The 24,666-nt window shown below is 38.4% G+C and overlaps 1 protein-coding gene across 3 annotated transcripts in view; it reads right to left on the bottom strand.

The window, feature by feature from the left end:
* The window catches only part of LOC126188214 (ovarian-specific serine/threonine-protein kinase Lok-like), a 221,526-nt gene that overhangs the window by 19,806 nt on the left and 177,054 nt on the right, over nt 1-24,666 (bottom strand). For all 3 annotated transcript variants that reach the window (XM_049929766.1, XM_049929765.1, XM_049929767.1), the window contains exons 5-7: nt 20,218-20,421; nt 19,924-20,138; nt 14,636-14,822 (exon numbers count right to left, since the gene is read on the bottom strand). In XM_049929766.1, the coding sequence (XP_049785723.1) occupies nt 14,636-14,822; nt 19,924-20,138; nt 20,218-20,421 (606 nt within the window). The remainder of the gene's footprint in view (nt 1-14,635; nt 14,823-19,923; nt 20,139-20,217; nt 20,422-24,666) is intronic.

A 24,666-nucleotide genomic window follows, 5' to 3' on the forward strand; every position in this document is an offset into this window, starting at 1 on the left:
ATTGTGAATTATTATGTGACAAAACATTAATTCACTAATCTTTTTATTTGCGCAATGCTGGTCGTCATGGAGGTAAACTTTTTTAAATGTAATTTTTTCTCTCTTTACAAAAGATCAGGTTAGAACCACAATTATCACACATCAAAAATTGCCAAGAATGGAGGTCATATTGGTCACTGAAAAATTGTAACATCCATCACATTAAAGCCAAAAATCTGTTGAGTCTCTGCCAAGCCTCACATTCCCTAACTAAACACTGCAGTTGAAGGTAAACCACAGTTTGCTCAGGACTTGGAAATTAGTTGGTATCACTATATAACAATGTTTTTGTCTTTGTGTTGTACTTGTTATTTTCCAATTCTTTGTGTCTCAGAAATATGAAAGATATGATTTATTGAACTCAAACTTTGGTTTTATGAATATGCCAATAATATTTTGATAGTTACCTATTTCTAATTAGGAAAGACGGGAAGTTACATTTTGTTTTTTGCACAATGGGTTAAAAACCAGAATACTTATTAAGTATGACCTATATAAATGAAGAAACATGGACATGAGTGACTTTTTGAGATTTACAGTTGTATTGTAAATCAGATTTACAAGTCAACCCACAGATGTAATCTCCCATCACGTTTTCATGAGACTGGCAATCACAGCAGTTATCACGGACAGAGATATCATAGACAGTCATACACACAGAGGGCAGCACTGTAAGCCTCCAGTGTGGCACAACATACATATGGTCATACCATAGAGGTGCACACAACCCAGGCTATGTTATGCTTCTGCCTTATTTCCCAGATGGGCAACCATCCAACACATGTGGATCTAAATAGATGCATGACTCCACTCAGTCATTAGCTCAGCAGTATCAACACTGTGCCTCAAGACAGCATCCACACTTGTCTGAAGCTACTGCCCAGAAGAGACTAACTAGATGCACTTCAAGTTATGATGATCATTGTTCACTGGGTTCAGGTCTAGACTGGTGTTCATAGATGGATCACTGCAAGCTATGTTCTGAAATAGATCTGGTAGCATTATCATATACAGAAATTAAATATAAATCAGAATTTTATTTTGAAACTCAAGTTGAGACACACCATTAACATGTTATTTTCAAGTCCACAAACACTTCCAAACATAATATTACGTAATCCTCAATGTTATAGGAAAGCATAACATATTGTGTCATTGGTTGTAAAATATGTGGCTGCAATTTATTGATGCAATCTGCATATCAGTCCAATGTCTGGTTACAGTATTTTAGTGGCACCACCATTTAGGATAGGGAAAGTTAGTTTTGTGAGATATTCGGAGCACAAGTTACAGGCAGGTGCAGGCCGGATTGCAGTGCATTACACATACCAGCAAGATCTCAACACATGCCAGAGACTTCACTCAGCTTGCTGGCCAAGGCCGACACAACACAGTGTTACGTTGCACAGGCCACTGGGGTGCTTCCTCAGCATAGCGAGGCCCAGTGACACAGACCAAGGTGAACGGAGCACTATAGTGGAGTCAAATAAATCATTTGGAAATTTCTCGCCGAGTTTTAATACGGTAACTCCTGGCACCCACCCACTACATTTGGTGTCAGAATAGTGGACGTTGTCTGTCCAGTACAATGTTCAAGTCCACCGCCTGCAGTACAGTCACAAGATGTGGTGAGTGCTGTCAAAATTGTTCTTTTGGGTGTTGGACATTTTCTTTCTTTTTTGTTTGTGTTTTGAGTATGAAGTGTCAAAAGCCGCAATGTAGATGTTGTGCTTGGGCTTAATATTTTTTGCTGTCAGAGTAAGTGTTAGTGTATTTGGGGCAGTAAGATTTTTTTTTTTGGTGGCATTTGATTACTTTTGTATTTGTTTATGATGATACTGAGTATGATGATACAGAGCTGTAGTAGGTCATAGTAGGTCAGATTATTCTTGTACTTAATCCCAAAACAAAATGACTAACTGGGAACGAAAGCAACACAATGACAGAGTCAAGGATGCAAGGTGTGTTGGAACCAGAAACTGTGCGGATTTTGTTGGAAAAAGTAGCACAATTGACAGCAGACAATACACAGTTGAGAAATAAATTAACATCTAGAAGTGAGCATGAAACCACATCTGATCAGTCATTGTTGCCTAGGGTGCAGGAGATTTATGCAGCTGCCATGAGTTTAATTATTCCATTTTCAGGAAGGGCATCTGAGGATGTGCATTCATTTGTGGAGGACTTGGAGACTTCAGCGGTGATGAATGGTTGGACTGATGAGCAGTTGTTACATATAGCCAAGATTTGATTAACGGGTGAAGCGAAAACATATGTAAGGTGTTCTGAGGCCTTAAGGAAGGCAGGACAGTTTATGCAGTTAAGGGAAGGGTTTTTACAAAGGTACAAGAAACAAAATAGTGCTCGGTACTTTAGAGAGAGGTTAAGTACAATAACAAAGAGACAGGGGGAGCCAACGGAGAAATTTGCGGACAGGATACGGGAAATTACTGAGTATACTTACGAGTTGGGTCAGAGTGATGAAGCAAATATTGTTCTTTTGCAGGAGGCCGAGCAAAGGGCACTTGATGTATTTTTGAGAGGGTTACCCACACAAATGTCACTGAAAGTTCATGAAGGGACTCCGAAAGATTTGTAAATGTACCCAGTCACCGAGGAATACAAGAGGAGGTGTAAATCATCAGCTTGGAGGATGAAGTGGAGATAGCAGAGAAGGACAAGCGTTAAATCGCAGAGGGAGCCCAAGACCCACCTAAGGGAGCTCCTGTTTAATTTCAATGCTATGAATATGTATGCAGAAGTGGAATGTTCAATGGTAGGATATGTACAATCTAAAAAGTTTAAGATTTTGTTGGACGCAGGGGCACAAGTGTCAGCGGCTACTAAGAATATAATGAGACAAAGGAAGTTAGACCCACCATGTTATACAGGGTGTATATGACCCGGAACAACCTGGAGATCTGGGAAAAACCAAGGAATTTTTTCATCCGGGAGAAAACTGGGAAAACCCGGGTATTTTTTAGAATTCCAGGAATTTTTCATTGTTTTAGTTTTTGGTTACATTTTTGTAACTTTGAGTTGTAAGAACCAATACTCTAATAAAGAATATTACTGTATCTCGCTACCACAAAATAATACTGCAGCAATAAAACACGAACAAGAGAAAAAACAAAAAAAAAAAAAAAAACCTTAGTTGCAAAGGAAGTGCACCATATATAAGAACAAAACACAGTGCTCATACAAGCATCTGCCAACAGCAAAATGTGTCAAGGCTGTAGGAAGACTATGCAATGTTTAATAACAACAAATTGCCTCTGATGAGCGTGACGTCACAACTGTTTACATTAGATTCGTTTGAGCGGTTGCGGAATGAGTTTATACGCATGTGCAGTTGAGTCCCGTATGAGTAGTATCTTCTCCCACTTCTGGCTACAGAAGTACATATTATTGAGGAAAAAGACCTGGTTCACAAAGCGCCTAGCATCCAGCACATGTTGGTCTATCGATTACTCATATGATTTTGAAGGCATCCCTGTTGGTTTTTGAACTTTTTTGATCAAATTCTAAGATGATTTCTGAATGAATCGTAAATTGATTTTTGAATGCGTGCATAGTGTACGTGATGCCTCTGCCAGGGGAATCCCCGTTGCATCTAGAAAAATACTTTTCTGCAGACAAAAGGGGACGGGTCTATACGAGCTGAGTAAATAAAGCCGAAAGGGTGAATGACAGTCGCTGTTTATGTGGTTGATCGGGTTTTCAAATCATCAGCGTTGTTATAATTACTACCTATTTCCATAGATTCAGGCTACCAGAATGGAAATAAATGACTAACAGGAATAACAGGCAACTAAGATTACGTGTTGTCTTCTCCGTGTATCCAAGAAAATGAAATTTTGACAGAAAATTGTTGGCCAGGCCGGTACACTACAGACCCCGGCTAGCACCTGCTAAAGTTCTCTTCTGGGAGTAGCGCAGAAAACACGTTGTATGAGCACTTAATAACACTTTACTAGAGAACAAATGCGGGATAACTAAAATGGTGATTTTGGCAGGGTTAGTGAAGTTAACCAGAGAATAAATTTTGACACTGGCAGGAATATTTACAGAATTAGTGATGACAAGATTGTTTGTTGGAACGAGGAAGGAGAAGAAACGCGGACTGTCACAAATTACGGAAGTATATGGTGATTCCAAATTTATATAAAAATTACATACTACTACTTTTCGATCTCATGCTTCAGAAGCTAGAGAGTATGAATGAAATGTGAAATTATTTTCTAACATAAAATTTTTTGATTGTAGTAGGCGTAATGGGCTTTTGATATTGGTACTTCATGAATTATAATCTGTTGTGTTATAAAAATGACCATTTGTGCCAAAACAGCCTCGTTTAGTTGGTGTGTGTAACAACTGCTGCAATATTGTTGTTGTGGTCTTCACACTGGTTTGATGCAGCTCTCCATGCTACTCTATCCTGTGCAAGCTTCTTCATCTCCCAGTACCTACTGCAACCTACATCCTTCTGAATCTGCTTTAGAAAGGCTAATAGCGTTCACATCCTAAAAAGCAGAAATTGCTCAGAGGAATTTTAGTCTATGAAACAGAAGCTCTCACTATTGTCTTTGTTGCCAAAAAGTTCCATGAGTACATTTACAGCAGAAGTCCATTCTACGTACAGATCACAAGCCATTGGTGGATACTTACAATGCTTACAGCAAGGGGCACTGCTTTTATCAAACAGCGATTATGAAACAGTTTACAGATCAACATATGGCTAGATAAAAATTTCAATTCTGCTGATGTATGTTTTGCTTTAGGTATCATGAATCAAGACACTGTTGAAAATTTTCTATTGTTGCCATTTTGATAACAAATTTGTTCCAAAGGAATCAGTGTTATCCGAAATAAAGTAACACATTCAAACAAAGTGTCCTTCAGATAAAAGAGTTACTCAATCAACCAGAAATTAAATCATACTGTCACATGAAACATGCTCTAACTGTCTACAGTGGTGTCACTCTGGTGCATTCAGAATCAGGAAGACATGAATGGTGATTTCAAAACTGTTAAAACTGATAGTGCTTCACATGCTGCATTAATGCCACATGGGGGTCATCCTTTAGTGATGCTGGCTAAATGCTACTTATGCAGAAATACCAGTCAGTTCCCCTAAGACAATATTTATCATGGCTGCAGGCATCAGAATTTTGGTCATGTGTATATTAGGTTGCTGCATAAGTTCATGGCATTTCTGTTTTGCATGTTGGTATTCCAGTTGCTGTGGGTTAATTTATCAATTGTAATTTTTTAATTTTAGTTCACCATTGCTATTTGATTTTACATTTTGTTGTTTGGAGATAGTGAGTGGACATGTGGACACTAGAAAGAGAGTGCCACATGGAGAAATCAGAACATTGCTGACATATTCTGCTGTTTAAGTTCAGCAGAGGGGTGATAGCAGTGAAGGCAGCCAGAAACAATTGTGTCATTTATGGGATTAATGCCAGGGGACATAGCACAAAAAATGGTTTTCTCATTTTAAGGAGGATCATTTTTTCATTAAAGACTCTCTACGTTCAGAAACACCTTCAGGGTTTGATGAAAATCATTTAGACGCATTAACCCACAATCATCCATGTCAGTGTACTCAAGAATTGGCAAATCTGATGGACTGTGATCACTCCACCATCATGAGACATTTACGTGTAATAGGGAGGTTCAAATATTGGGTGTATGGGTACCACATACCACCTGCACTGTTGATAGTTAGCTTTCTTTTTTGAGAATAAGTTAAGCGTAGCATCTGCGATGCACCACAAATTCCTTCGTCATTTTTGTGAAGTGCGTGCTTGCACCCTCAGATGTTCACCTTTCCTGCTCTCTGTCAAACAACCTTCAGGGAACTTCCTTTCCAGATGAAAATGTGCTCCAAACATGAGATGACAAGTTCTTCACCTCAAAATCACAGATTTATAGTCACATGGAATCAAAAAATTACCCCAGCATTGGCAGGCTGTTGAAGGAGAATATGTTATTGATGACTAAAGTATTTGGTATGTGTATTTGTTGTGTTTACTAAACTAATGCGCAAACACTAAGAACTTTTGCACCAATACAATACATAGACCATAGAGTCCCATTTTTGGAAAGCTACAGCCTGATTGTCACATATAGATTTGGTAAATTCCGTTATGTGGTCGAAATGTCAACTATAACTTATGAAAACAGTTCAAACCTTGTCCAGAATGTTATCAGTCAAAGGGTTGCCAAAATCAGTAGTTACGGAGAATGGCACACTGTAAAAAAAAAAAATAATCCTGGGTAATGTATATTCCACAGTTGATGGCTACCCATATTCTCAACTGTGAATACATTTCATGTATTTCATAACGGCTGTAGTAACCCAGTGCCTGTGAACATTGCATTGTACTTCTGAACAACACAGTCACTGCAACATCACATAGGCTATTTAAATGCTACATGCAAACAAGCCATCTCATAACAGCACCTGCTTTCAGTGGTAGGAGGTTATCTTCCTGCCATATTTATATGTTAACACCAAGAGTATTTGGTAAAAAAAATAAGAGTGATGTTTTAAATACAGACTACCTTAGTGAGAGCATCCCCCTTGCTTTTCCAGTTGTTGTTGTTGTTGTTGCTGTTGTGGTCTTCAGTCCAGAGACTGGTTTGATGCAGCTCTCCATGCTACTCTATTCTGTGCAAGCCTCTTCATCTCTGAATAACTACTGCAACTTACATCCTGATTTTTACACACCATGCTTCCCTCCAGTACTAAATTGGTGATCCCTTGATGCCTCAGAAGGTGTCCCACCAACTGATCCCTTCTTCTAGTCCAAGTTGTGCCACAAATTTCTCTTCTCCCCAATTCTGTTCAGTACCTCCTCATTAGTTATGTGATCTACCCATCTAATCTTCAGCATTCTTCTGTAGCACCACATTTCGAAAGCTTCTATTCTTTTCTTGTCTAAACTGTTTATTGTCAAAGTTTCACTTCCATACATGGCTGCACTCCACACAAATACTTTCAGAAACGACTTCCTGACACTTAAATCAATACTCAATGTTAACAAATTTCTCTTTTTCAGAAATGCTTTTGTTGCCATTTCCAGTCTACATTTTATATCCTCTCTACTTTGACCATCATCAAGTTATTTTACTCCCCAAATAGCGAAACTCATTTAACTTGTTTAAGTGTCTCATTTCCTAATCTAATACCCTCAGCATCACCTGACTTAATTTGACTACATTCCGTTATCCTCATTTTGCTTTTGTTGATGTTCATCTTACATCCTCCTTTCAATACACTGTCCATTCCGTTCAGCTCTTCCAGGTCCTTTGCTGTCTCTTACAGAATTACAATGTTGTCAGCAACTCTTGAAGTTTTTATTTCTTCTCCATGGATTTTAATTTCTACTCCAGATTTTTGTTTTCTTTACTGCTTGCTAAATATATAGTTTGAATAAAATTGGCGATAGGCTACAACCCTGTCTCACTCCCTTCTCAACCCTCAGTATGCTCCAATATTCCCTTTGAACTCTAGATGAGCTTCAAGAACATGGATTTTGTAGGACATCATGTGTCTCCCTATGCCAGAGGTATTCACTGCAGCCTTGACTAGTTGTACGTTTTTCGGACTTATGTCTGCCCAAAATACCCTAAACTACTGCTATAAACCCTATGCAAGGAATTTCCAAATATACTAGTCATAAAGAAAATACTGTAAGCAGTATTTTCCTTATGACTAGTATATTTGGAAATTCCTTGCATTGTGTGATCTTTATCTGTTGTCAAGCAAAAACACCAGCTTCAACCTCGTCTCTTGGACAGTTCGGGAAAGAAGCCTTGCAGGTGTTTGAAGACTGCTGAATCATTAGTCACACCTCTAACCAATAGCTTTGCAGATCCAGTTTTACGAGTCACAGAGGCATCAGCACCTTTTGTGTGTCTACCAATGGTTCCAGCTTGACATTAGCCTTTCTCACACGGAATTAATTTCTCTTTAGCCAGTGTTATCTGTTACAGGGAGCCCTAATGTCTCTGCTACTCCAAAGGGAAACAATATTAAATTCACGTACTATGCTGTCATAGCAGGAGGAGAGGTGATTTATGTGGCACATCCCAGGTGTTGGGTGGGGGGTCCTAACCAACTTACTGGCAAACTTAACTGAAATAAAGTAGCTCTCATGCACCAAAGACACTCTCTGTGGCTAACAACCACAGTTGTAAATCAGAGTGTGTTCCAGCTAAGTTTAATTACCTTTGAAAGTCAAATATGGAAAGATCTTTTTGGGAAAAAAGTCACCGTCTTGGCCAGAAAAGCAGGTAAAGGCTACATCAGATTTGGTGGGTAGCCAACTAGAAGGTATCAATGAATTAGAACATTTTCAATCACCCAAATGCCTACTGACAAACAAAAAGAAGATTCAACATAAGCAAATAAATTATATTGCAACACACAACACGAACTCACAACTTAAGACTGGAAAACTCAAGGAGGTCACAGATGAATTAAATAAATAAAAAATGTTAATAGTGGCCAATGAATGAGAAACACAATAGAGGTCTCATTCGAATCACAAGGATATAGTATTTATAATGGGAAACCAAGACAACGGATTATGAAGCAATGACCCCAATTTGGTACAGGATTTATAGTGAACATAAAAATAATAGATTCAATAACTGATTTTTAAGGAATATCACCAAGAATTGCAACTCTGACTTTTAAAACAATGAACAAAACCTACATAATTATAAATGTTCATCTCCTACAAATGAAAAACGTTTTATAACAAAATCAAAGGGGGGAGGTACATAAATTCTGTGACCTCCTCAGAAATTTTCGTAAGAAATGTACAATGTTAAAGTATTGAGAGCGGTAGACACAGGCTCAGACCACTACTTAGTTAAAATTAAAATCAAATTCACACCATCAAAGAAAAAATGAAAAAAAATAAAACAAGAAGGAGGTATGACCCATATCAGCTAATTAAAAATGACAAATACCAACAAATAACACAAACCATAAAAGTAACAGATGATCTAGAAGAAATGGTACCAAGTCTAAAGAAACAAGCTCACTTGAAACCACAAAGTACACCTGCGTGGAGGACTCCAGAATGTGACAAATTCCATGAAGAAAGACACCAAGCATGGTTAAGGTTTCAAATAAACAAAACAGAAGAAAATGCCATCAACCTCAAAAATGAAAGAAAAAAATTCATAAAAAAATTAGGAAAATTAAAAGAGGATTCTATAAAGACATAATAAACCCTATGGAAGAGAATTACCAAAAATAATTTCCAGGAACTGATACAAAATCTCTGGGAAACAACTACAACAGTACGAGCCGTGAACACTAACACTGAATGATGAAGGTGGAAGAATGGCAGACAGAAAATGCTGAAATGATGGCAAAAGCATATAATAAACTTTTGAATTGTGAAGAACACAAAGAACTCTTAGGAATCGACCCAAACATTGGACTATGGCCATCATACACCCCCTACACAAGAAGGGGGATAAGAGCAGTCCAGACAACTACAGAGGAATCTCTCTCCTAGACTAGACATACAAGATTTTATCCAAGATCCTATATGGAAGAATCAATGAACAACTAGAACAGGAGTTAGGGGAATAGCAGGTAGGTTTCAGACCATGGAGAAGCTGTTCAGAGCGAATCATTAGTTTAAAGTTGATTATGGCATACTACAGGACATGGAACAAGCCTGTTGCAGTACCATTTGTAAAGTTGTAGAAGGCATATGACTGCCTCCATAGACTTTCAGTACCAAAAATTTTATGAAACCTGGGACTCCATCCAAAACTAATTAAATTAACAGGACTTACTGTAACCAGAACCAAACTGAAAGTTAAGTTTAGAGAAGAAATTTGTGAACCATTCCTTAAAAAAACAGGCTTAAGAAAAGGTGACTGTCTCTCACCAGTACTGTTCAACTGTGCCCTGTAACACTTAATGAGAGAATGGTACAATGATAACCCAAAGCACATTAGAATTGGAAATGCTAAAAATAATATAAATTTGAACTTCTTGGGATTTTCTGATGATCTTGCTCTCCTAGCCAACAATGTTCAAGAAATCAGGCAACAAGTTAATTCACTACAAGAAGTAACACATAAAATTGGCCTCAGAATATCATTTGAAGGAAAAAAAAAAGAGAGAGATTATGCTATCTGACCCACCACTTGGAAACAAAATTACAATAGCAGAACAAGAAATCAAAATTGTTGATGAATTTAAATATTTGTTGAAATTGTAACTTACAATCTAAATGAGAAAACCTCATGGCAAAACAGAATTAAAAAAAAAAAAACTGAACAAAGCAAATTACATTACCAAGAACACACACGACAAAAAACCTATTCATAGATGCAAAATTAAAACGTAATAAAATAGTTACACAACCAGAAATAACTTACACAGCTGAGACCATCTTCAAAACATCTAATATAGCATAAACTGACAAAATACACTTGTTTCTACCTTTAGTAATCAGGACATGCATAAATAAACAATATCAAGTAAATGGGCACTGGAGAATAGCTTACAATGAAACAGTGTACAAGAAAATAGAACCAGTAATAAGCATGATCAGGAAGACATCTGATCAGAACACCACAAAACATAATTAGTACTGATATAATAAACAAATTGTGGAATAGTAAGAGTAACATTAAATGGATCACAGAAATTAAGGAAAATACAATAGAACTCCAAATTACAGCAGATGACTTGAAAAACAAAACAGAGAGAACCAGGATACTGCAAGAGACACAACCCAAGCTTTCAGAAACCACATAGTGCCAACTGACTCCAGAGTCATATAAAATAATGAAATTCATAAACACAACACCAAGCAAACCTCAAATCTGCATGTTTTACATACAAACACTCAACTGTGTAAAAAGGGAGCTTTCCACATGGGCCTCCAACCGTTCAACAATCTTCCCACTAGTATTAAGTCCACTGAAGACAACATAAAATTTAGCAAAGCCGTGAAGTCATATTTGTTGTGTCACTGTTTTTACTTTATAAATGAATACTTAGAACAGTAATCTTGCTATTTTATGTTATACTGAAAACATTGAGCAATATAGTACATTATGATACTATATGTTAATATATGTTAACGATGTTGACTGATATTTTCCAACATCTGCAACACACCATGTACCATCAGATCACATGGAATAAATAAATAAATAAATAAATAAATGAAGATCAATAAAAGGGCTACAGGAAGAGTGGCCTCAGATGAAGAAAGAAAGAAAATACGTCAATCAAGCAATCTCTTTATTCATCCATTAACAATATACATTGTATGGATGTAGTCAATTACAATATAGTTTCTTATCTTTAATTTGTTTCAAAAACTTGGATAATAAATACAAATATTTTATATCAGTATATATAAATAATATTACTTTTCCATATTCAGATATTCTTCAATGCTATAAAAACTATGTGTTAGTAAAACTTGTTTAAGATCTACCTTGAATTTATGAAATTCTTTAATTTTCTTTATTGTAGAAGGCAATGCGCTAAAAAGTATTTTGGGCTGGCAGTTTACACTTTTTTGGTAGAGTGCTCCTTTGTGGGTGTGTCTGTGAAAATCATCCTTGTTCCTTGTTTCATGGTTATGAACCTGATTATTTAATGTTGAAAATTCCTGGTGAGTTTTCAGAAAGCATACACATTCATAGATGTATAAGCTAGGAAGAGTCATTATTTTAAATTCTTTAAATATTTCCCTGCATGGCACTCTGCAGGGAACCCCTTTCATTATTCTAATAGCCCTTTTTTTAAATTTGAAAGCTTGTTTTGCTGTACCTGTATTTCCCCAGAAGATCACACCATATCTAAGCAAACTGTTCATGTAAGCGTAATAGGCACACAACAATGATTCAGTGTTGCAGCATTCCCGAAGCATTCTTAGCACATAGCAGCATTTACTTAATTTTTTACTCAAAACTTCTAGATGCTTTTCCCATCTCAAGTCTCATCCACCCATATACCGAGGAATTTTGTGTATGGAGCTTGTGCAATAACGTAGTTCCCTAACTCAGTTTTTACTCTTCTTCTAGCTTTACTTTTAATATTACTGAAATTCATCAATACCGTTTTATCCTTATTTATGATCAAAGCATTATCACTAAACCATTTTCCTGTCTCATTTATTGTCCTAGAGACACTCTGCTGTAGATCATCCTCAGTGTATCCTTTTATAAAAATGCTAGTGTCATCAGCGAACATTACTGTTTCTGCAACTGTCAGATGGTTTGGCAAATCGTTTATGTACACCAAGAACAACAGAGGGCCTATCACAGAACCCTGGGGCACTCCATAGCTAGTTTTTTTGAACTCTGAAAGATGCTCTTTGCCTTCATGAGATATTTGTACTTTCTGTTGTCTATCAGAGAGATAAGACTTGAACCATTTGAAGGCAAGTCCACAGACCCCATAACATTCTAGTTTCATAAGCAATAAGTCATGGCTGATTAAAACAAATGCTTTAGATAAATCTAAGAATATTCCACAGCTTAATTTGTTCTTGTTCAATGCATTTAGAACCATGTTCATGAACTGGAAGAGTGCCATTTCTGTGGATCTGTTCTTTCCAAACCCATTTTGAGCATTAGTCAGTATTTTATTTTTGTTCAGCAAGTCAGCTAGCCTTTCATACATTACTCTTTCAATTACTTTAGAGAAACCTGACAATAATGACACAATGTGAAAGAATGAAGAAGTATTGGGCAGACAGAAGAGCAAAACACCCTTCATATAATAATAAATTACAATAATCCCTTTAAAACCACTGTGCTATTGAATTGTCTTATTGAATTATTATTGAACTATATTGTATTACTGAATAACAACAACATAACTAACGAGAGTGATCCAATGAAGGGCATAAAATAAAAATAAATAAATAAAATCACTTTGGAGACCCATCAGAAATATCGCAATTTTAAAGTCTCCTATTACCTCATAATCATACATTTTACGAATTCTAGCAAGAAGTTTATGCTTGTGTAATCCGCTTTGAGATGAACTGAGTGAGTCTGAGGAGGGGATGGGTATCTTTACCCATTAAGAATGTGTTTGATGAGCTGTCTACAAATAGGCACCAGTCTTTTGGATTGGAGTCTATTCCAACAGTGCCAGTCAGACCAGTCACACTGTGTCAGAAGCATAGGTCATTTTGATGAAGGGGAAAAATTCTTAGTGACACTTTCTCTGTTCTGCCATGCACACCTTCATCCAACAAGTTCCACTGCTTCAATCTTGATGTCAGAAGCTCGGTCCTTGACTTTGTGAAACCAAGGTCTGTAATCAAGTCATTTACATCTTCCTATTTAGGATAGTATTTTTCTATATCCTCAGATGAAAAATCTGAATCTGCAACTTCCCATTTACTTTGTGAACTCTCTTCTACATAAAAATAATCCCTTACACTGTACGGGCATGTCAAAGTATTCTTTGGAGGTCTTAAACTTTTTATGGTAATGGAGTACTCTTTTTCTCTTGCCTTGACAAAATGATCACATCATCATAATCATCATTTTGAACAGTTTCTGGCCCCATGCTGGGTCTGTCTGAAACATAAGCCTCACCATCTAGCCATGTTTCCCCACCATCTTTCTGTGTTCGCTATGGTCCAGTCCTCGTATCTTTTTTCAATACACTCCTTCTTTACCTTTCAGCCATCTATCCCTTGGTCTTTTACTTCATATCTCCATTTCACGTAACTTCTTGGGAATGTTCTTATTTCCCATTCTGTTAAAGTGCTCATACAATCTTGGTCTTGATGTTTCTTCCTGTTCTGAAGGGGTTCCTCTTTCACTATTTTCCTTACCCTTTAACTTCTCATCCTATCTCTTCTTGTTACTCCTGTCCTTCTTATGAGGGACTTCATTTCACATGCCTGTAATCTGATTGCATCTCTTTTCTTCATTACTGATGTTTCAGATGTGTATATTAGTACTGCAATGTAGGAACTTGTACATATTACTTATTTGCTTTTTTTGTAGGATGTCTTTGTTCCGAATGAGGCTCCTAACATTAAGCAAGAAAGGTTTGGCCTGTCTGCCATGTTCACTGATCTCTTTCTCATTTCTTCCATTTTCCTCTGTCACAATTCCCAAGTATTTGACACTTTTCACCTTCTTTAATTGTTAATTTCCATTCATTATTCCACTAGTTAGTCTATCCTACTTTCTGGTTCTAACCAGGATGTCACATTTGTTTGCATTAAATTTCATTCCACGTTCATTCATTCATGACCACATACATAGCAATACTTATCTTATGGATACTTGCAGTCTCATGATCCCATCTTTTATAAATCTTTTGAGTCAGTAAATTGGAGACAAACTGAAACAGTGAGTGTAAGATCACATCACTGAAAAATAGGAAATTACTGAATGTGAATGTCCTGTAACGAAACCAAAGTTTATGGGGAATAATGGGTATTTGCTGTATTCTTTAAAAGCAGTCAACTAGAAGACAGTCATGAAAACATAAAGATAAAGAAAACAGTAAAATTTGTTAATATATTAAAACCAGTAGCTGATAAATAATAATAGTCACCTGTAGCCAACGATGCGTCAAGATATGTTTAACTTTAATCCTCTGATTTGGGTCTTTTTTCAACATACTGTCCACAAGCTCTTGTGCAGGATACGATACATTTACCCACACTTCAGGTGGTTTGGTAATATGATACTGCCCTCTCATGATAGCAATGGGATCACGGAATGGTAATGATCCACTCAGGCTGTGACAGTAATAGCATTAAAATCAGTTAGGCTGGTCACATTGTTAATACATGTATCACTGTTTCAAATTGCATGAACTCACATAACTTATTACAGTAACAAAAAATGGAAAATCCAGGATGGAATGTAACAATGTAATGAAATGGATCGTTGCTACTAACCATACTGCAGAGATGCTGCATCACAGAAAGGCACAACAAAAAGACTGTTTGAACAAGAGATTTAGGCCAACAAGGCCTTTGTCAAAAACAGACAACATACACATATGTTCGTGCAAATGCATCTCACACCAACATGACCTCAGTCTCTGGGAGCTGAAGCCAGACTCCAGCTGCCAGAGACTGTGGCCATGTGGCTGAGAGTTGCATATATTTGTGTGTGTGTGTGGGGGGGGGGGGGGGGGGGGCGCTATTTTTGACAAAGGCCTTGTTACCCGAAAGCTAACATTCTGACAGTCTTTTTGTTGTGCCTTTCTGTGACTCAGCATCTCCACTGTATGGTGAGTAGCAACTATCCTTTTCATGATATTGTTATTACTATAACAAAGATTCTAGGTTGCAAATCATAAACAAAAAAGCAAATGCCCATTTATAGTTGATTGGTTTGTGGCACATACATTTAAGTAACAGCAGAGAGACATTACTAGCTTTTGAGCTGTCACACCGATTTTTGTGTGATCATTTACACACACAAATACAAAGACCCAGATGTACCCACTCTTGGCCACGGTAACGCATAATGTTGCCATGGTCACAGTAATGTAATATCTAGTAATGACTTGTGCTGTTGTGTGTGTCTATGCAGCACACATCAATCAACTATAGATGAGTGGTTGCTTTTCCTATTTTTTTAATTTACTTTCTATATTTGTTTTGGGCTTACATCAACTGTTATATCAAGTACAGTTGAGAGCAGTAATCATTCAGACCTCTTCCTTTCCTGTGAATGCACTCAAACCTGGTTTTGCTTGGTAGCAAGGGACTTCAGTAACATATAGTTAAAAACTTCTATTGGATACTAAACACCAACTCATTTTTAGTGAATGTGATAAATAAAAAATTTTGGATCACTTGTAGTATTCACTTACAAAAATATGAAAGCTACTACTAATACATGGAATTCATGAAGCAAGTGAGAAGATGCTGCAGAGAAAAACTGAAAATGAATGAATGAATGAATGAATGAATAAATAAAGAGAAGTTTGACAAATGACTAGAATGATAAAAGGTTGATATGGAAATCACACAGGAAGTAGTACTTACTAATAAGTGTTGATGGAAGAGAAAGACAGTTAAAAACAAGTAAAGAGACAGACGAGGTTAACCCCTTTCATCATTCTTGTACAGCGCATTCGTTGAAGAAGGGATTAGTATCTTCTACATTTACATCTACACAGGTGCTCAGCAAGCCACCGTATGGTGCGTGGTGGAGAGTGTCCCAAACCACTACTAGTCATTTCCATTTTCCTGTTCCACTCGCAAATAGAGTGAGGGAAAAAGAACTGTCTATAAGCCTCCATATGTTTTGTTTTATACATATTATTCATTTGTCTCTATTTCTTTAGAAGTTTCTGTACAGTGACAGTATACCATGGAGGGTCCCTCCCATTATGATCCGTGCTACTGAGTATATATCTGTCCAGTGCATGCTGAACTGTTCTTTTTATCTTGAGCCATAGTCCCTCTAGTGTTCCTGTCCTGAGCTAAAAGTTTCAAGTTCTTAATTAAGGTATGACAGTATACAGGGTGTTTCAAAAATGACCGGTATATTTGAAACGGCAATAAAAACTAAATGAGCAGCGATAGAAATACACCGTTTGTTGCAATATGCTTGGGACAACAGTACATTTTCAGGCGGACAAACTTTCGAAATTACAGTAGTTTCAATTTTCAACAACAGATGGTGCTGCAAGTGATGTGAAAGATATAGAAGACAACGCAGTCTGTGGGTGCGCCATTCTGTACGTCATCTTTCTGCTGTAAGCGTGTGCTGTTCACAACGTGCAAGTGTGCTGTGGACAACATGGTTTATTCCTTAGAACAGAGGATTTTTCTGGTGTTGGAATTCCACCGCCTAGAACACAGTGTTGTTGCAAGACGAAGTTTTCAACGGAGGTTTAATGTAACCAAAGGACCGAAAAGCGATACAATAACGGATCTGTTTGAAAAATTTCAACGGACTGGGAACGTGACGCATGAACGTGCTGGAAAGGTAGGGCGACCGCGTACGGCAACCACAGAGGGCAACGCGCAGCTAGTGCAGCAGGTGATCCAACAGCGACCTCGGGTTTCCGTTCGCCATGTTGCAGCTGCGGTCCAAATGACGCCAACGTCCACGTATCGTCTCATGCGCCAGAGTTTACACCTCCATCCATACAAAATTCAAACGCGGCAACCCCTCAGCACCGCTACCATTGCTGCATGAGGGACATTCGCTAACGATATAGTGCATAAGATAGATGACGGCGATATGCATGTGGGCAGCATTTGGTTTACTGACAAAGCTTATTTTTACCTGGACGGCTTCATCAATAAACAGAACTGGCATATGGGGAACCGAAAAGCCCCATGTTGCAGTCCCATCGTCCCTGCATCCTCAAAAAGTACTGGTCTGGGCCGCCATTTCTTCCAAAGGAATCATTGGCCCATTTTTCAGATCCGAAACGATTACTGCATCTCGCTATCTGGACATTCTTCGTGAATTTGTGGCGGTACAAACTGCCTTAGACGACACTGCGAACACCTCGTGGTTTATGCAGGATGGTGCCCGGCCACATCGCACAGCCGACGTCTTTAATTTCCTGAATGAATATTTCGATGATCGTGTGATTGCTTTGGGCTATCCGAAACATACAGGAGGCGGCGTGGATTGGCCTCCCTATTCGCCAGACATGAACCCCTATGACTTCTTTCTGTGGGGACACGTGAAAGACCACGTGTACCGCCAGAATCCAGAAACAATTGAACAGCTGAAGCAGTACATCTCATCTGCATGTGAAGCCATTCCGCCAGACAAGTTGTCAAAGGTTTCGGGTAATTTCATTCAGAGAATATTATTGCTACGCATGGTGGATATGTGGAAAATATCGTACTATAGAGTTTCCCAGACCGCAGCGCCATCTGTTGTTGACAATTGTAACTACTGTAATTTCGAAAGTTTGTCTGCCTGAAAATGTACTGTTGTCCCAAGCATATTGCAACAAACAGTGTATTTCTATCGCTGCTCATTTAGTTTGTATTGCCGTTTCAAATATACCGGTCATTTTTTAAACACCCTGTAGTATCATTATCAAGTTTACTGAACATACAAATCTTTATACTTGTTTTAGATGCTCTTTGTCCTTTGGTAATCATTGTTGCTACAACTGTCTCATGGTTACCAATATCATTCTCAATGTGGACATTTCCAAAGAGGTCTGCTTGTGGTTGTTAGATCTAATATAGTTCCATCATGAATGGGTTTGTGAGCTATCTATTCTAGGTTGTTTTTAGAGAAGACATTTAGTAATGTTTCAGCAGATGTCTGATCACATGCCACCACTAAAAAACTATAATGATCCCAATTGGTTATTGGGTAATTACAGTCTCCTCCTCTGACGATACAATTTGATGTACTTGTGAACTAAGGTATTTTGGTTACATCAGTGGGTTAATTTGGTGGTTCATAGAAGGATTCAGTTATAAGTTTATGTCCATCCCTGATATTGAGTATTGGCTAAACAATCTCACATGCGGCTTCAGTTTCTACTTTGGTGGATTTGATTGTTTTATCTAGTGCAACAAATACACCACCCCCATTGCCCATTAGCCTGTTATTGTGGTTTCTTGAACAATCTGACTGCAGTCAGTTCCAGGTTTTAATCAGCTTAACTAGTAGCTTGGGAGTTTCCTTTCATTTTAGCAGCACTTCAAACTCTGGCACTTCATTGCAAGTGCTTTGACAGTTAATTACTAGGTTTTTAAAACTCTTGACTGTGGGGAGAATTCCTTTGGATCTCACACTGGTAATTCCAGGTCTCCTGCACTTATTGTTATCTGGACTGGATGGAGAGGTTCCCAATCTAGAAATCCCTTGTGTGCACCCCACTCACAGTCAGATACCTGAGTAACAGCCTCTGATGTGCAGTGCACACATGAACTATTTAGGAAGACAATAACAAATAATTAAATAGTTTAAAAATGACTCTACCTTGTTGACTAATTCCAGATTCATTCATTTATTAGTTAATTACAGTTTGGTAATTTGCATATACAGTTTCTGAGCCATGGATTATTCACTGATGTAAATAGAGGCATAAACATGAGCATGTGTGACCACACCATATGATACAAGACAAGCAAGCTTATAAAAAAGGTTTGACATTTTCCCACCCTGTCTCTTTACAGTGGCTGATTACAGAGGGGTAAGCTATCATGACGCTGAAAGGAATCTGCATGCGTTATATTGCATCTTTCAATTAGAATCAGAGTTTCAGTAACTATCAAGTGCGTGTTTCATTATTATGACCTGACTGCTAGTGATCACATAAGATAAAAGAGACTGAGAACACATTTTTAGTGTCTGTGAAAGAGGATTAAAGAAAAATATATATATACATTATCCTACATGGATATAAATTGAAATCCTCCTATGTTAACTTCAGTAACTTACTTTGAGATCACTTGCATAATTTTTTTTCTGTTCATTTTGTTTATCCAGCTGAAAAGAAGGATAGGAAATATGCAAGGCAAAGATTTCGTTTCATAGTAATATCAGTTTGAGAATTAATGGTGTATCTGAAAGGAGTGGCTAACTATATGTCAGTGGTTTGTTTTCTTTAAGTATATTGTAATTGGGAGAGTGATAAAGTGCAGTGGTATTTTAGGTAAAGTATAAAACAGAATATTGCCAAAGTAAGAGGTAGAAACAGAGAAGAGATCAAGGACAGGAATATGATGACAGAGATGAAGATGTAAAAAATACTAAGAAAAATAACAAAGATACACGATTATGGTCAGTACTATCCCCTTCCATCCATGACATTACAATTCAGTTTATTTAGCTTTTATTAAACAAGTTCTTACAATAAATTTAAAACTAGTGGAATGTTATCTGTCTCACCAATAAAACAGAATGACTCCCATGCTCCATACATCAACTTGCTTCGTATATGTCTTTCCCCTGGATGCAGCTGAATGTATTTCAGGTGCTATGTAAAATGGTGTACCTACTTTTGTATCCATGGCACTCTGGAGACATTCATTTTTTGAAACTCCAAAGTCACTCACTTTAATTATGGTCTCAGGTTTTCTTTCCATCAGTAAAATGTTTTCTGGCTGTGAAACAAAGTGTCACTTATTTAGCAACAGGAACAGGCACGTGTAATATTTCTCAAATAGTTATTTTATAACTGACCTTGAGATCACGATGACAGATGTCTTTATTATGGATGTACTCAACGGCAAGTGACAACTGATAAAATATTAATTTTGTCTGCTTCTCAGTGAGCCTAAGGCGAGGTTGAATCCAGTTGACAAGATCACCACCTTCCATAAGTTCCAAGATAATATAAAGATCTCTGTTGTGGAATACCATATCTTCCATTGAGATAACACATGGCTGCAATAAAGAAAGAAAGACTGATTTGTTACTAAAAAGTTAATTCCACACATGATACTGTCTTTCATCTACAGGTGTTATCAGCATAAAAAAATTACCTGTGGTTAATTTTCAGTAATATATGATTAACAGCTATTATAAAGGAAATGCAAATTTATTTACATTCATATTATGGAAATGAAATGGAAAACAACTACAAATGTGTTTTAATCTAAGTCAATATATATTCTATTCACTGAAGCAATGAGGAAGAAATTCTGAGCGAAACAAGAAAACAAATTAGGACAGTCCCAAATGTGTGCACAATCTCCAGATGTATAATTAGTGGTATTATTCAGATGATATTGGTAAGTGATACATACATTAACAGAATGAATGGTGGCATTAGAGAACAGTTCTATGTCTCAAGGACGCTCCTGCATTTTTGTTGATGTATGACTAGTGCAAGAGACTATTTCAATTAAACAATGGAAAATCCAGGATGGAATGTAACAATAGTAGGAAAGGTACAGTTGCTACTCACCATATAACGGGGATGCTGAGTCGCAGATAGGCACAACAAAAAGAATGCCGGAAAGTGAGCTTTGTTGAAAATAGACAAAAACACACACACACACACACACACACACACACACACACAGAGGGAGTGTGCAGGGATGAAGTGGAGAGCAGGGCAGCTAAGTGCAGTTGGAGGTTAGACAGAATGCGGGGGCAGGGGGGGGGGGGGGGGGGAGAGAGTGCAGGGTGACAGAAAAGGAGAAGTAAGAAGATTGGGTGCTTTGGTGGAATAGAGGACTGTGTAGTGCTGGAATGGGAACAAGGAAGGGGCTAGATGGGCAAGGGAAATGACTAATGAAGGTTGAGGCCAGGAGGGTTATGGAGCATTGTTCAGAAGGAGCCAGATGGCATAGACTGTGAAATAGTCATTGAAATGAAGAACGTCATGTTGGGCAGTGCGCTCAGCAACAGGGTGGTCCAATTTTTTGTGGCTGCACTTTGTCGGTGGCCATTCATGTGGACTGAGAGCTGGTTGGTTGTCATGCCCATATAGAATGCGGCACAGTGGTTGCAGCTTAGCTTGTAGAGCATATGACTGGTTTCACAGGTAGCCCTGCCTCCGATAGGATAGATAATGTATGTGACTGGACTGAATTAGGTGCTGGTGGGAGGATGTATGAGGCAGGTCTTGCATCTAGGTCTATTACAGGGGTATGAGCCATAAAGAAAGGGGTTGGGAGCAGGGGTTGTGTAGGGATGGAAGAGGATATTGTGTAGGTTTGTTGGGTGGTGGAATACCATTGTAGGACATTTCCCATTTCTGGATATGATGAGTGGTAGTCGAAACCCTGGCAGAGAATGTAATTCAGTTGCTTCAGTCCTGGGTGGTACTGAGTCATGAGGGGAATGGCCAGATGGTGAGACTTTGGGAGGTGGTGGGGACTTGAAAGATAAGGCACAGGGATCCATTTTTGTACTAGATTTGAAAGGTAATTATGATCTGTAAAAGTCTCAGAGAGACTCTCAATATATTTTGGGAGAGACTGTTCGCCACTACAGATGAGACAGCCACACATGGCTGTATGGAAGGGACTTCTTGGTATGGAATGGGTAGCAGCTGTCGAAGTGGAGGTATTGCTGGAGGTTGGTAGGTTTGGTATGGACAGAGGTACTGATGTAGTCATCTTTGAGGTGGAGATCAATATTGAGGAAGGCAGCTTTTTGGGTTGAGTAGGACCAGGTAAACTGAATGGAGGTGAAAGTGTTGAGGTTCTGCAGGGATGTGGATAGGGTGTTCTCACCCTTGACCCAGGTCATGAAGGCATCATCAATGAACATGGACCTGGTGAGGAGCTTGGGTTTCTGGGTGTTTAAGAAGGATTCTTCTAGATGGCCAATAAATAGGTTGGCATAAGATGGTGCCATGCAGATGCGCATAGCTGCACCCCAGACTTTTTGTAGGAAATGCTTTCAAATGATGAGTAATTGTGGGTGAGGATGTAGTTGGTCATGGTGACTAGGAAGGAGGTTGTTGGTTTGGAATCCTTCAGGCATTAGGAAGGGTAGTGTTCAATAGCAGTAAGGCCATGGGCATTAGGGATCTTAGTGTAAAGGGAGGTGGGATCAATATTGACAAGCAGGGCACTGTACTGTAAATGAACAGTGGAGCTTCAGTGGAGGAAATGGTTAGTATCTTTTATATAGCAGTGTAGGCTCCAGTAACAGACTGAATATGTTGGTCTATGAGAGCAGAGATTATCTCAGTCGGGGCACAGTAGCCAGCCACAATAGGGCATCGTTGGTGGTTAGATTTATGTACTTTAGGAAGCATGTACAAGGTAGGACTGTGGGGAGTAGTATGGGTGAGCAGAGAGATGGACTTCAGGGAGAGGTTCTGGGATGGGCCTAAGGATTTGAGGAGAGACTGGAGATCCTGTTGCATTTCTGGGAAGGGGTCACTGTGGTATGGTTTGTAGGTGGATGAATCCAACATTTGCTAGGTAGTCCTTGCAGTTCAGAGCAACAGGCATGCAGCCTTCATCATCAGTTAGGAATATAAGGTCAGGATCAGTTTTTAGGTGGTGGGTTTCAGTTCTTGCTGTGGAATTTAAGGTAGTTTGCATGCTGTGGGATTTGGGGAATGAGGCAAGGCTTTAGATTAAGAAATTCTGGGGAATTAACACTTTCCAACAATGTTTTTGTTGTGCCTATCTGTGACTCAGCTATATGGTGAGTATCAACTATCCTCCTCTTAATATTGTTAACTTCCATTCTGGATTTTCCAGTGTTTGATTTTGCCTTATGGCTTTTCTTCCATCCTAACCCAGTGCTGTTTTCCTTTTTTCCTTTGCTACTACTTTCTAATACATTTCTTTACTCAGTGCCCATCCTCTTTCTTCTTTTCTGTATTTCTCTTGTTGCCTTACAAACTACACTACACACTCTACTTATGAGGCACATTGTATCAACCATATTGGTCGCACTCAACAGAGGACTACAAGATCATGCACGTTATTGATGCAGCATCTCATGTCCCACATTACTCCCTCCGATGTGTTAATCCTTTACCTTAAAATCAATCACTCTCCCTGAGTCACTTTCACTTCTTTTCGCCATGTTATTTCCTGTACCTTTCCTGTGCCACACGAACTGGTATCTCGTCCTACCATCCTCTCGCCACCCCCTACTCCTCCTCTCTATTTCAGTTCGAACCTACTATATTCAACTGATCTAGTCACATCTGCCGTCCCTCTTCTTCACATTTAGCCACCCACAAACCTGCTACCCACATTACTAATTTACTTATTTATTTTTTTCTTTGATCTCATTATGACTTCATGCAAATTTCAGTTTGTTTTCACCTTTCACTATCTGCCTACTCCCTCACATTTCATATGGTTTCCACTTGTTTCATCCTTTTCTTCATTTTTCCCACGTGTTTGGGTGTATTTTTGCGAATTTTTCGGACATATTTACGTATTTTACACCTTTTTTTTCCACCATTGTGGATCCTTGCTCCTTCCAGCTGCTTCAATATAGAAAAGTATTCCTTATCCATAGCCAGAACCCAGTCCCACATATTGTTCCTGCATTGTTGCTTGGCTCATGGAATCCCTCCCTCCTTCCCCCCCCCCCCCCAAATGACCTTACCATCAAGTTACCCTTCTCTGGCTGCCACCCTTCCTTCCAAAATGACATCAATCTGTTCAGATCCCGCCAATCCTTAGCCTTCACCAATATAGGCCTGCAAAGCCATATCAGTCAGCCCTGAAACTACTTGCAATACCTTATTTATTTATTTACATGTCAAGTTCTACAGGACCAAATTGAGGAGCAAATCTCCAAGGTCAGGGAACACTTCAGGACATGAAGTTGCAACATAAAAGTAATAATAGATAAAAATAAAATATTTATGAACCCAAAAAAAGTCAATCCAAAAGTTTAAGTAGCCAGCTGCGGTGGCTGAGCGGTTCTAGGTGCTTCAGTCCAGAACCACGCAATTGCTAGTCACAGGTTTGAATCCTGCCTCGCGTATGGATGTGTGTGGTGTCCTTAGGTTAGTTAGGTTTAAGTAGTTCTAAGTCTAGGGGACTGATGACCTCAGATGTTAAGTCCCATAGTGCTCAGAGCCATTTGAACCATTTGTTTAAGTAAATGCAATCAACAATACAACAAGAATCAGCTTAATTTTTCAAGGAACTCCTCAATAGAATAGATGGAGTGAGCCATGAGGAAACTTTCCAGTTT

This window comes from Schistocerca cancellata, chromosome 5 (assembly GCF_023864275.1).
Source record: "Schistocerca cancellata isolate TAMUIC-IGC-003103 chromosome 5, iqSchCanc2.1, whole genome shotgun sequence".
In the NCBI taxonomy this organism is placed as follows: domain Eukaryota; kingdom Metazoa; phylum Arthropoda; class Insecta; order Orthoptera; family Acrididae; genus Schistocerca; species Schistocerca cancellata.